Source organism: Capricornis sumatraensis, chromosome 2 (genome assembly GCF_032405125.1).
Source record: "Capricornis sumatraensis isolate serow.1 chromosome 2, serow.2, whole genome shotgun sequence".
Lineage (NCBI taxonomy): Eukaryota > Metazoa > Chordata > Mammalia > Artiodactyla > Bovidae > Capricornis > Capricornis sumatraensis.
Window position 1 is genome coordinate 59,979,565 of NC_091070.1, and position 14,837 is coordinate 59,994,401.

Sequence of the window (14,837 nt, forward strand, 5' to 3'; positions counted from 1 at the left end):
GATTTAAAATGAAAACCAAAATTATAACAGTACTACAAGAAAACACTGGAAAAAAATTTTAAACCTATCAACTATAAATTTTGATACAAAAACTTTAAAACTATTTGCAACCAATATGATGATCAAAGGGCTAATTTTCTTTCATATAGTCATTTAAAAATACACAAACTACAGCCCAGTAAAACATTAAGAAAGTGGACTGTAGACTGGAAGGAGAAATTATCTGATAAAGATACATGGCTGTCTTATAAACATAGGAAAACATGCTCTGCATCATCAAAATTCAAATAGAAAGAACAGTTGTCATCTTTAGGCTATTAGAAGGCCAAATATAAAAAAAGTTTGTTACTTCACACTGTTGGGGGAGTGTGGAAAAACAGATACATTCTATGGGTATGAGGCTGAATTGTTATAATATCCATAGAAGGCAAACTGGTAATCTCTATCAAAAATTTAAAAGTTCATATTCTTTGGTCTCTGAGTCCCATTTCCAGAATTTTATTTTATAGACCTACTTTATAATATAGATATACTATATAGATATGACTACACTTTAAGTATGCAAAAGAATGCTCAAAGATGTTTCCATTTAATTTCATCTTCTACTTTTGGTACTTCTTTATAGATTTTATACTCTTCTAAGATGCTTTATGACCTATTTGTGAAAATACTGGGTATGGTATTCTGTTTGTATAAATGAAAAGAGAAGTAATAAACATATATAAAGATAAGTACAAATGTGTATATGGACACATTTATACATATACATAGATATAACACACATACACTTCTGAGTGGACGAATACATAGCTAGTAGACAGATAACACTGTTTTTTAAAGATCCTCTCCAAAACTGGTAACAGGTGAGTTTGGACAGAGAGACTGGAGAAACAGGGATCTGGGTTGAATAAAAACTTACTTTTAAAAATATACTTTATGTATCTGTGTTTTGCTTTACAGTATATGCTGTGCTGTGCTTAGTCGCTCAGTCGTGTCCGACTCTTTGCCACCCCATGGACTGTAGCCTGCCAGGCTTCTCTGTCCTTGGGGATTCTCCAGTCAAGAATACTGGAGTGGGTTGCCATGCCCTCCTTCAGAGGATCTTCCCAATCCAGAGATCAAACCTAGGTCTCCTGCAATGCCACTGGATTCTTTACGGTCTGAGCCACCAGAAAGCCCGCTTTACAGTATACAATTAATTAAAATATCAATATCTGTTGAAATATTTTATAAAAGAAAAATCTGTTAAATTTTTGATGGATATTATCAATTTGCCTTCTATGGAAATTGTAACAATTCAACTCATACCCATAGAAAGTATCTGTTTTTTCACATTCCTCAACAGTGTGAAGTAGCAATCTTTTTTTTTTGTACTTGTCCTTCTGATAGCCTAAAAATGGCAATTCTTGTTTCTATTTGAATTTTGATAATGCAGAGCTTAATGCATCATAAACATATATATGTTTATATATATATATCCATTTTAATATATATATTCAATATATATTTTGAAATTGAAGACAGCTCAATAGAGATGTAAGTCTTTAATTATGGATGCAGAATCACAAATAATTGTGAGACTAAGTTAAGGAGGAAAATAGGTGATATCTTGCATAATGATGTCTTAACATGCAGATCATTCCAATGTGTTTAAATTAAAAAATAATATCTATACTCAGGTGAAACAAAATATTAATAGGGGTTATCTGGGCTAGGAGATTAGTGGCACATTTTTTCTTTTCCTTTGAATTTCATTGTATTTAAGAAAGAGTCAGTCAGTCAGTTCAGTTCAGTTGCTCAGTCTTGTCCGACTCTTTGAGACCCCATGAATCACAGCACGCCAGGCCTCCTTGTCTATCACCAACTCCCGGAGTTCACTCAAACTTATGTCCATTGAGTCGGTGATGCCATCCAGCCATCTCATCCTCTGTCGTCCCCTTCTCCTCCTGCCCCCAATCCCTCCCAGCATCAGAGTCTTTTCCAATGAGTCAACTCTTCACATGAGGTGACCAAAGTATTGGAGTTTTAGCTTTAGCATCAGTCCTTCCAATGAACACCCAGGACTGATCTCCTTTAGGATGGACTGATTGGACCTCCTTGCAGTTCAAAGGACTCTCAAGAGTCTTCTCCAACACCACAGTTCAAAAGCATCAATTCTTCAGCGCTCAGCTTTCTTTATTGTCCAACTCTCACATCCATACATGACTACTGGAAAAACCATAGTCTTGACTAGACGGAACTTTGTTGACAAAGTAATGTCTCTGCTTTTTAACATACTGTCTAGGTTGGTCATAACCTAGACTACTTGGTATGTATTATATTCAGGGAAAATGTAATCTAAAAGAAGTATTTAAAAGCCGAATACAAATGAGTAATAGGATTTTGTAAAAATAGTATAGAATTAAGCTAAAAGCTCTTTACAAATATTGGGCTAAAATGGACTTTTATTTATGTATTTATTTTATATTTTAAAATCTTTAATTCTTACATGTATACTATCATGTAAGAATTGAATCGCCAGTCTATGTCTGATGCAGGATACAGCATGCTTGGGGCTGGTGCATGGGGATGACCCAGAGAGATGTTATGGGGAGGGAGGTGGGAGGGGGGGTTCATGTTTGGGAACGCATGTAAAATGGACTTTTAAAATGGTATTCTCAGCTTTCTTATTGAAAAAGAAATTGATAATTCCATTGATGGAGATAGATGGTGCTACATCATCTAAAGACTGATTGCGAAGTACAACTTTTCAACTGAAGTTTTGTAATATCTCCATCAAGGAGAATAATTTTCAAGACCAGAATAAGACCAGAATAAGTAGTTTAAGAACTACTTGAATATCACCATAGTTCAAGACAGTTTAAGCTGTAAGAGATTGTTATTGTTCAAGTGTAATTAATTGTTTCTTGTTTATCTTTGCCCTGCTCCCTTGAGGATTTTATAGCAGAGTACTGAAAATATTTATGGAATTGATCTCAGTACCATTGTCATCTTTTAACAATTATGGAGAACAACGAGGAAAGGCCTGAGAGACTATAGGCGGGGAAAGGTTTGATTAGCTTCTGAGAAGCATATGGATTTTGTAAACTACACATCGATGACTGATACAAATCCAGGCAAACTGTAGAAGCTCGACATTGGACCTTCTACAGTCAGGCTTTAAATTTTAATTAGTCATCGGTCACTAGATCTTTTGTGCATCCTCCTCTCTACTTACAAAGGGTTGTAATCCTCCCTAAGCTTTTCCCAGCTCCAGTTCTGGGCTCAAAGTCGTCCTCTCACTATATTCCCTGCTGCCTGTGTAAACCTCACTCTTCACTTAAGCTCTATTTCAAAGGCCCCTCAAATGAAACTCACCCTGGAATTAATCTCTTTCTTCTTTGCTCTTCTTGTGCTCTATGAGTACATCTATCATTGGATACAATTGTCCTACCTACTTAGAGTCATGAACGTTGAACCTGAAAACAAAACAAAGAAGCTGAAACTGGAAGGAAGGGCTCTGAGATAGTTCTATTTTTCTTAATACATTCGTTCTGAGAGCAGGATCAGGTCATAACAGTTTTTTAAATCTCTGGCTTGACTACTTCCTTTAGCAGGTAACAAAGTGCCTAATTTAGGTTGGGAGGGGCACTAGACCTGAAAGAATATATCTTCAAGCGGTATGGTATTTCAATTCTAGTATAAGAGTTCATGTGTAAAAGTTTCCTGCATTATTGCACCCTGTGGTACATTTTATAGATCTGGTTAAAGCTTTGATATCAGAGCCATGTATAATTTTAGGTTTATTTAGAGACATTATAAATGACTACCTGGATTTTAGGGACAGCAAAGTGAAGAGGAACTAAAAAGCCTCTTGATGAAAGTAAAAGAGGAGAATGAAAAAGTTGGCTTAAAGCTCAACATTCCGAAAACGAAGAGCATGGCATCTGGTCCCATCGCTCTATGGGAAATAGATGGGGAAACAGTGGAAACAGTGTCAGACTATTTTTTTGGGCTCCAAAATCACTGCAGATGGTGATTGCAGCCATGAAATGAAAAGACGCGTACTTCTTGGAAGAAAAGTTATGAGCAACCTAGATAGCATATTCAAAAGCAGAGACCTTACTAAGGTCCGTCTAGTCAAGGCTACTTCACTTTCACTTTTCATTTTCATGCATTGGAGAAGGAAATGGCAACCCACTCGTGTTTTTGCCTGGAGAATCCCAGGGATGGGGGAGCCTGGTGGGCTGTCATCTCTGGGGTCGCACACAGTTGGACACGACTGAAGTGACTTAGCAGCAGCAGTCAAGGCTATGGTTTTTCCAGTAGTCATGTATGGATGTGAGAGTTGGACTGTGAAGCAGGCTGAGCGCCGAAGAATTGATGCTTTTGAACTGTGGTGTTGGAGAAGACTCTTGGGAGTCCCTTGAACTGCAAGGAGATCCAACCAGTTTATTCTGAGGGAGATCAACCCTGGGATTTCTTTGGAAGGAATGATGCTAAAGCTGAAACTCCAGTACTTTGGCCACCTCATGCGAAGAGTTGAGTCATTGGAAAAGACTCTGATGCTGGGAGGGATTGGGGGCAGGAGGAGAAGGGGCCGACCGAGGATGAGATGGCTGGATGGCATCACTGAGTCGATGGACGTGAGTCTGAGTGAACTCCGGGAGTTGGTGATGAACAGGGAGGCCTGGCGTGCTGCGATTCATGAGGTCTCGAAGAGTCGGACACGACTGAGCGACTGAACTGAACCGAACTGAACTTTCACTAGTTTATTGGATGGCATTTGGTTTTCACAAGTTGTTTTATTACCGAATCATCTAGTCAAAGCAGCACACATTGGCTATTTACTTTTTCTTACTTTAAACTCAACTAGCTACACTTAAATATTAAAGACATTGTCTCTTGTCATTCTTCTGGAATAGTGTAGGTGTCTCTAGAAGCTGTGTGCCAATTAAAAAGAAGTCGCCTAACAAAACAGCAACTCCTACCGTCCACTCCTAATTATTACAGTTGATTTTAAGTTATTTTACAATTTTATTCCAGTAGGTGTCAGTGCTGAGTTCAGGAAAAAAATCCTCAAAAGTGCAAACTTTTAATTCGAAGAATGTATAAAGGTTCAGACGACGAGAACAAAGTTACATCGTTTATTTCTTAAAAGTTCAAAACTCTTTCCAGGAGGTTCAAAAGAGACAGGGTCTCGCTATGTTGCCCAGGCTGGAGTACAGTGGCTATTCACAGGCGCGATCCCACTACTGATCAGCACGGGAGTTTTGACCTGCTCCGTTTCCGACCTGGGCCGGTTCACCCCTCCTTAGGCAACCTGGTGGTCCCCCGCTCCCGGGAGGTCACCATATTGATGCCGAACTTAGTGCGGACACCCGATCGGCATAGCGCACTGCAGCCCAGAACTCCTGAGCTCAAGCGATCCTCCAGCCTCAGCCTCCCGAGTAGCTGGGATTACAGGCGCGCGCCACCGCGCCCGGCGATCACAGACCTGCGCAAGACAACACTTGAGGCTGAGGTGTGGTGACGTCATCAGCTGGGCCCGCCTAGAATATTTGCAAGCCTCTCTCCGCCCCTGCGACTCCGTGGACACATTGCGCACGCGCCATTTATCAGCACTGCCTTCTGGGTAAACTGTGTCCTAAAATTTTGAAGAGCGCATGCGTACACTCGCTCCTTCCTTTTACCTCGTTGCAGCCGAGAAAGCAACATGGGTCACCAGCAGCTCTACTGGAGCCATCCGAGAAAATTCGGCCAGGGTTCTCGCTCTTGGTGAGAAACAGAATGTGGTTGTTTGGAAGGGTTGCTTTGGGGCGCGACACTGCTTGAAATATAATGTAGAGGAGCCCTCGGGCGGCGCGTGGGGGGAAACGGAATCGGAGAGGTGGCTGCCGCCATTTACAGGCCTCAGATGGGTCCGTGGAGACCTGCGGTGCGAGGGGTGGCCCCCCGGAGTGCCGATGCTTTACTTTCTGTGGCTAGCGATAACGCCGTTTCTTTTTGCAGCCGAGTCTGCTCAAACCGGCACGGTCTGATCCGGAAATACGGCCTCAATATGTGCCGCCAGTGTTTCCGGCAGTATGCGAAGGACATCGGCTTCATTAAGGTACGCTGGTGGACGCCATGGTCTCCTGTTTGAGTTTTTCTCTTTCAGCTAGCAGGGCTCTTCCTTTGTAGCGGACAACACAGTTGAGAGGCTCAGCAGTCATCTTAATAGGATTGAGGGGGATGTGAAGGCGTGGAAAAGTAGTTTTTCTAATACATTTTTACCCACTTCTATTAGTTTTAACTGCTATATGTAATGTTGCATAAACATTACTTTTCAGAAGTCGCTAAAATGAAACATTAGATCACTAATCATATCTTGTTAATTTTCGGCACAATACGTGCCTTGACTGCTGCCTTGAAGTAACTGAATAGGGTCATGTAGTGAAATGAGCTTGAGGTTTGGGGCCAGATAGACCTTTTTAGGATTCAGAGGTCTGTCATTTAATAGTCTTATGACTTTGGTCAAGTCACTCAAAGTTAAGTTTTTTCCTGTGAAAAATGAATAGTAGGGTTATTGCAAACATACGTGACGGTTTCTTGCCTCCTAAAAGTCACTTAAATGTTAGTTTTTTAAAAAATTTAAGTTGATTAATTTCTAACTGGCTCTTTGAGATATAAAATTTTGTCACTACCTTTTTATTAGTAATTAGAATGCAACAATGTTGAGTAGAACGTATTTGTTTAAATTAGAAGTTCTTATGTTGAAGTGTTACCGTGGGTATAATTTGTTAATGTAATAGCAGAGATGAATTGTTAATGTGCGATTTCTGTGACGAAGTATCTTAATCTTAAACTTTTGACTTTGACCAGATACCTAAGAAATACATGTTTAGTGTTACGGAAGCTGAAATAACTCAGTATCACAGATGGGAGAATGGACTCAAGTCTGCCAGTTTTGTGTCCCATTTCTCAGAGATTAAGAATGAATGAATTGATTTATGTTTATGAATGTCTCATAGAATAGTGTCTGGCACACAATGAGTAACAAAATATTAGCTGTGTAATCAGTTATTACTAAATAACCGTCTTGAGCTTTTGGTAAGGATCATTTTCTGAAGCAATGTTTTCTACTGGGAAATTTCTTTGATGGTAGAAGTGGATATCCCAATACAAAAATTGAGTTACAAATCAAGCTGAGATTCATGGAGCAGTTGGTAGTAGGTGTTCAGTAAATATTTAAGGTATTTAGATCTGGATTACTAGTTTGGGTGGGTCAGATTTCCAGTTTAAACCTCATTCTACAATGAACCATTTCCTTCTGAGGATAAAATGGTGATGTTTAAGGCATTTTGAATTAATTAATTTTCTTTTTTTTTTTTTCCCCAGTTGGACTAACTGAACTTCCTCAGATGGCTCATCCAGCACATCAACCTTAGGCAGAAATACTAGCTCTTTGTATATAAAATAAAAGTTTTCAAAACTTCAGTTATGAGTGAAATTTTTTAAAAATTTACTTTTCAGGATTCAACTTATTTTCCCTGACTTATGCGAAAGTATTCATGCTGAACTCTTGTGGTGTCAGTTTTAGCTTTATACGGCAAAAAAGCCATTTTTTGTTAAGGTGTCCACTACATGTAGCAGCATCCAGCATATAACCTGAGACAAATTGGACTCTTGAGTAGTTGCTGTCATTAAGATCTGCTCTGAGCATTTACCTGGTGTTTAGTAGTCCTGGCTTTTGGGATAATTCACCAGTTTACAAGAAAGCTTGTAAATTTCCTAATGTGTTTCGGTGAGGTGATTAAAAGTGAAATGGGTCTTAGGAACAAAAGTAGCTTTTAGTGGGCAAGGTTTAACAGAAAAACAAGTCTATCAGAATAGGCAGCATAAAAGTTGAGCTAGTCAACTAACACAAGTCAAAATGACTTCTTAAGAGGAAAACTGGATTTGTTGAAGGATTAGGTGTGGGAGAGAACCAAGAGTGATTCTAAGGGTTTTGGCCCAGGCAACTGGAAGGGTTACTCTTGAGCCAGGACCGAAAAGTTAGCTTGGTTTAGGGAAGAAAAAGTGTTGAGTTTCAGGCATATTGAATTTAAAATGCTTATTAGACATTTGCGTTAAGCTCTGAAGTAGGCGTTCATCTGAAATTGACAGGAGCCTGTCCTGGGCTCCCTCTGGGGCTTGCTGTTGCCTGGGGATCTTGCAGTGGGTGGTGTGGAATTGTCACTGAATAACCTGGAGAAAGAAATGGCAACCCACTCCAGTATTCCTGCCTGGAGAATTCAGAGACTGGAGCATGGTGTGGGGTCACAAAGAGACAAGACTTGAGTGACTAACCTGAACTGAACTATGACAAGATAGGCTTGACTGGTTTTTCTCAGGTTATGAGTAGTATCTGCTGTTTGGGGATCTCATTCTCCTGACTGGGTGAGATCTTATCCCTAAAGTCTAGAGATTGATACACATGGAGAAGGCTGTTCTGGGTTATTTCCAAGAGAAGGGAAGAGGAAGATAGAAGGGAAAGCAAAAAAGTGTTATGTTAGAAAACCTCGAAACTTCAAAAACTTGAACACAGTGTAAGACTTGAAAGGAGCTCATGGAGGTTAGGGACCCTGAAGCTTAGGTCTCAAGAGCTTCATGGTAAATTCAGCTCTTACTGGCCCTGAGTCACAAGAGTACATGGTAATTCTGTGATGGACTTCTAATGAAATTTTAACTGTTTCTGGGAAAGTGTTTAGGGAACAGGTTTCAAACGGTAAGGAAGTAGATAGAATTTTGGGAGAGGAGATGAAACAGGAAAGTTTTCTATATTACAGATAAGAGTGGCTGGGTGAGAAGCAATACCAGCTGAGCAAGTGTAAAAAATTTTAGGTGAAGAGGAGAGGCCTAAACAGTGATTTAAGTAAATGAAGTGATATATTTGGGTATGAGAGCTGGGGGAAAGATGAGCACTGCTCTAGTTGGATAGTCCTGGGTAGATGCTCCTGTAAGAATTGTGTGTTAGTTGAGAATTGTATGGAAGGGAACATTCTCTAGCCAGTCCTGGCCCTGTGGTATGGGTAGGAAGGCTGGTGTGGGCAGATGGTCTTCTCTATTCAGAGTTGAATAACTAAAGATTGTTTTAAAATGTATGTGCCCCAATATTGTATATCAACTATGACAACAACAAAAATGTATGTGTGACACTTTATGCTAAGTGCTTTTATGTGTATTATCTTTTTTGAGTCTCAATCCACATTTGTGCATTGATATATCCACATTGTGGATATCCACATTTGTGGGTATCCTTACAAAGCTAGAGATTAAGCAGTTTTTGCAGTCTTCCTAAGTTAGAATGGCATCAAGGCTGGAACTTGAGACTGACATCAGTGCTAATATTCTTAATACCCACAGCACACTTAAGGTTGAAAGACTGTACCTCTGATCCCCAAAGATGAATTTACGTAACAGGAAGTACTATTTTAAGGTTGAAAGACTACCTTGTCCCAAGAGGATGAATTTACATGATAAGTTATCTTCATATTTACCACAGCATGTAGCATTAGACATTGTGTATTAATAGTAGATACTGAATTGTTGGAAGAGTTGAATTAAATTTGCTAGTAAAAGGTTGAAAATTGTTTCTTTTTAACCACACCTTGCAAGTGGGATGTTAATTCCCTGACCAGGGATTGAGCCTGGGCCTTTAGCAGTGAGAGCTTGGAGTCCTAACGGCTGGACCACCAGGTAAGTCCAAGCTCGATAATGTTGATGGCAAAACACAATAGATTGTACAGGAGAGGTGTAAGCTACCATCAAAGAGTAACAGTGTCAGACTTTATTTTTGGGGGCTCCAAAATCACTGCAGATGGTGACTGCAGCCATGAAATTAAGACGCTCGCTCCTTGGAAGGAAAGTTATGACCAACCTAAATAGCATATTTAAAAGCAGAGGCATTACTTTGCCAACAATGGTTCGTCTAGTCAAGGCTATGGTTTTTCCAGTGGTCATGTATGGATGTCAGAGTTAGACTGTGAAGAAGGCTGAGCGCCGAAGAATTGATGCTTTTGAACTGTGGTGTTGGAGAAGACTCTTGGGAGTCTCATGGACTGCAAGGAGATCCAACCAGTCCATTCTGAAGGAGATTAGTCCTGGGTGTTCCTTGGAAGGAATGATGCTAAAGCTGAAACTCCAGTACTTTGGCCACCTCATGCGAAGAGTTGAGTCATTGGAAAAGACTCTGATGCTGGGAGGGATTGGGGGCAGGAGGAGAAGGGGATGACAGAGGATGAAATGGCTGGATGGCATCACGGACTCGATGGACGTGAGTCTGAGTGAACTCCGGGAGTTGGTGATGGACAGGGAGGCCTGGCATGCTGTGATTCACGGGGTTGCAAAGAGTTGGACCAACTCACCAATTCCTGGAGTTCACTCAAACTCAACGTCCATTGAGTCGGTGATGCCATCCAGCCGTCTCATCCTCTGTCGTCCCCTTATCCTGCTCCCAGTCCCTCCCAGCATCAGTCTTTTCCAGTGAGTCAACTTCGCATGAGGTGGCCAGAGTACTGGAGTTTCAGCTTTAGGATCATTCCTTCCAAAGAACACCCAGGACTGATCTCCCTTAGAATGGACTGGTTGGATCTCCTTGCAGTCCATGGGACTCTCAGGAGTCTTCTCCAACACCACAGTTCAAAAGCATCAATTCTTTGGCGTTCAGCTTTTTTCACAGTCCAACTCACATCTGTGCATAGTCTTAGGTTGAATTACTGAGTTTGGGCTGAATGGGACCTGTTAAAGGACCTGTTTAAGAATTTACTCAACTTATTAATGAAACCAGTAAGATTTTTCTACCAGTTCAAAGGAGAATTGAAAGCATCACAATAGGTGAATCAAGGATTTTTATAATTAATTTAAAAATAAATGTAAAACTGGTTTTTGTTTTTTTTCAACAGAAGGGAAGTCAGTTTTCCACCAGACAAATGTGCGTGGTTACATGTGTGTGGACAATGTGCATGTCTGTATCACTTATGTATAACTTGGAAAGTTGTAAAATAGCTCTTAACACAAAAGCTCAGGGTTCTTTACCTGAAGTGTGTAGGCAAGGATTCAAGTTCCTTGAAAAACAGCTAGTAATCTTTTTGTCCATTTTGAAGTCTTTCACAGTAGTTCTCCATAGACTTAATGCTTTTACCTAAAATTGATACAACTTTTTGAGTGAATGCTGTGTCAGGCACTGTTCTTAATGTTTTACTTAAATTAACTCCTTTAATAAAATAACTCTGTGAGGCATAATCCCCATTTACAGATGAGGCAAGTGAGGCACAAAGAAGACCTTTCCAAGAAAGCACAGTGAGATTCAAACCACCAGTAGGATGTCTTGAGAACTCTTGCTCTTACTGTTAAATTCTAAATGTCCAACAGTTAGAGAAAACTTTGGTAAATATTGGTAGTCTACAAAATAGCCCAGAGAAAATTTTCAATAAAAAGTGAGAAATTGTATATATGCTACAAATTCACTATGTTAAAAAAAATGCATAGAAAAAAACATGCTAGTATGTTATCAGTGATTGCCTTTGGGTCATAGAGTTAGAGGTGATTTGCTCTGAAGCATCAGATTAAGATTTGTTTTCAGTTCAGTTCAGTCACTCAGTCGTGTCCGACTCTGTGACCCCATGAATCGCAGCATCCCAGGCCTCCCTGTCCATCACCATCTCGGGAGTTCACTCAGACTCATGTCCATCGAGTCCGTGATGCCATCCAGCCATCTCATCCTCGGTCGTCCCCTTCTCTTCCTGCCCTCAATCCCTCCCAGCATCAGAGTCTTTTCCAATGAGTCAACTCTTCTCATGAGGTGGCCAAAGTACTGGAGTTTCAGCTTTAGAATCATTCCTTCCAAAGAAACCCCAGGGTTGATCTCCTTCAGAATGGACTGGTTGGATCCCCTTGCAGCCCAAGGGACTCTCAAGAGTCTTCTCCAACACCACAGTTCAAAAGCATCAATTCTTCGGCGCTCAGCCTTCTTCACAGTCCAACTCTCACATCCATACATGACCACAGGAAAAACCATAGCCTTGACTAGACAGACCTTAGCTGGCAAAGTAATGTCTGCTTTTGAATATACTATCTAGGTTGGTCCTAACTTTTCTTCCAAGGAGTAAGTGTCTTCTAATTTCATGGCTGCGAGGTAGGGTATCCAGTGGTGCAGTTTACAGTGTCCCAGGTAACAACTTTCCTAATTAGGCTTCTGCTCCTCCCCATCTGATTCTATCTTTAGATTGCTCTGAGAGCAAGTTCTTGTTATTTCCTTCCATTGCTTTCCACCCATTGATATTGATTCTATGTGGTCCTATATAAAACAAATCTAATCTTTCTTCTGCAAGAAAACTGGTTAATTATTTAGGCATGAGGATTCTCATCTTCTGAAACCTTATTTCAGGCAAAACCATTCCTGGTTATTTGAACTGTTCCTTATAGGATCTGATTTAAGGGCCGTCTTTGGTGTTCTCTGATTTCCACTCCAGCTAGATCCTAACAGTGCCCAGCATAGCATGTTTCATAGGGCAGGCATGCAGAAAAAAATACAATGAATGAATGAGCAGATTTGTTAATGACTTTAATTTGGTTGGCCATCATTATTTTTTCACTTTTTATGGACCCTTTTTACTGTTTCAGAAAGACCAGAAACCCTGGCCTTCAACATCTATCTACATGGCTAATGCCCCTGAAAATTTTAAATTAGCTTGCTCTTCATAACCTCTGTCTGAGACATACTTCTTGTTGAAAACTATCTTTAAAATTGGTACCCTAGAGAATTGGGCTTTTGGGTAGGAAGAACAAAGCTGTTCTAGTGGAATGACTAAGGGTAAAACAAGGTGTTTGAATTTCTTCAATATCCACAAAAATTGAAAAAGGGAAAAAAGAGAAGGATGAGCTACTAGGTATTTCTTGAGGGTTAATCTTGAAAATTAAAGGCTCAGTTTGTTGATTTCACTGAGTATTTGACTTCCCTGGTGGCTCAGACGGTAAAGCGTCTGCCTACAATGCTCGAGACCCGGGTTCATTCCCTGGGTCGGAAAGATCTCCTGGAGAAGGAAATGGCAACCCACTCCAGTATCTTGTCTGGAAAATCTCAGGGACGGAGGAGTCTGGTGGGCTACAGTCCATGGGGTCTCAAAGAGTTGGACATGACTCTCAAGGGTTAATGTAGAAAATTAAAGGCTCAGTTTGTTGATATCACTGAGTATTTACATGGGTAGTAATCAAAGTTATATAGGGGCCAAAGATTAGATTATTGGCTGTGCTTACTCCAGGTGTCCTCTGTCTATAAGAGCTTTAAAAGAATTGAGATTGAAATTGACAGATTTATCTAGATGGGCTAATTATCATATAATGTCTCAATTTAAAGTCATTTGGTTAATGAGAAAATAAAGCAGGGCTGGCTTTGTTTTTACTGAAAATCATTTTAAATTTAGACTACTATGTTCATCAGTGCTGACCACTCCCTTGAGCTAATTCCAGACGACCTTCTGAGTTCTATAAACAGATGCTGGATTCCCCAACAGAAGAATTGAAAGGCTTTAGACCCACAATGCCCCACCCCCTCCTCCCAACCCCTCACATTGTTCCTATTAGTCCCCTCATCCCCTAAACATCTTGTCTGCTTGCGAAGAAATCCCTAACCTACCTAAATTGTTTCAGAACCACTGATCGTAGGGCAAGGACTAAAATATCTCTGGTTCTCAGAGTGACTGCTGGGGTCCTCAACTGGACCCCATCCTAAGAGTTCAAAGGATACATTTCAGGAAGCTGTCCTCCTGGCCAAAATGGCCAACATTTCCTTTACCTTGGAATATCTGCTGTTGGTCACTTTCCTGGACTTGTTTTGTCAGCAGATCGGTAGGAGATCATCAGAGAAAGAGAACCAGTCATGGCTTTCTTGACAGAAGAGAAGGCATTTTCGGCTAAGCCATTTTGTGATCTAAACCTGGCCGCAATGCTTGTCCTTGAACAGTCTTTGTCCTTAAACAGACTTAGTAATAATGATCTTAGGAGAACAAAAGGACAAACTTCCAGGCAAGAGAAATAACAGTAACAAAGATAACAAGTTAGTTGTAAAGACTCCCAGTTCTATTTCAATGGTAAAAACTAAAGCACTGCTGGAGCTACTTTGCAGAATTTAAATCCTCCCTTGGGTGCCAGCTATCAGATTCAGCTGGAATCTAAGGGATGATGCTGCTGCCCTTTTCTGGGTGACTCGTTTCCCTGGTGGCTCAGGCGGTAGTGTCTGCCTGCAGACAGGGAGACCTGGGTTCGATCCCTCGGTTGGGAAGATCCCTTGGAGAAGGAAATGGCAACCCACTCCAGTACTCTTGCCTGGAAAATTCTGTGGACTAAGGAGCCTGATAGACTACAGTCCATGGGGTCGCAGAGTCGGACACGGCTGAGCGACTTCACTTCCTGACCAGTACTTTGATGTCCTTGGTCAGCTCACTTAGTTGCTCAGCAGACTGTCATTCAGCTGTTTCACTGTAATGTTATTGTTGTCATTTAGTCTCTCAGTCATGTGTGACTCTTTTGCAACCCCATAGACTGTAGCCCTCAAGGTTTCTCTGTCCATGGGACTTTCCCAGGCAAGAATACTGGAGTGGGTTGCTATTTCCATCTCCGGGGGATCTTCCCAACCCAGGGATCAAGCACATGTCTTCTGCACTGACAGGTGATTTTTTTTTTTTTTTTTAACCACTGAGCCACCAGTGAAGCCTGTAAAACCTTTATTAATTCTATTAGGGGAACAACTGACCGAAACCACCCGCCCTGACGCAGCAAGATAGTAACCTCTTGTATGTATGTGTTAGCTTACAGCAGTGTTGCAGGGAAAAGCCAAT

The 14,837-nt window shown here is 40.8% G+C and overlaps 1 protein-coding gene across 1 annotated transcript; it reads left to right on the forward strand.

Moving 5' to 3' along the window:
* Positions 1–5,643: 5,643 nt before the first annotated feature.
* Positions 5,644–7,455, forward strand: RPS29 (ribosomal protein S29). Its single transcript, XM_068965997.1, has 3 exons — positions 5,644–5,757; positions 5,992–6,091; positions 7,360–7,455. The coding sequence occupies exons 1-3, from the start codon at positions 5,696–5,698 to the stop codon at positions 7,366–7,368; spliced, it is 171 nt and encodes a 56-aa protein (XP_068822098.1). The 5' UTR covers positions 5,644–5,695; the 3' UTR covers positions 7,369–7,455.
* The last annotated feature ends 7,382 nt before the right edge of the window (positions 7,456–14,837 follow it).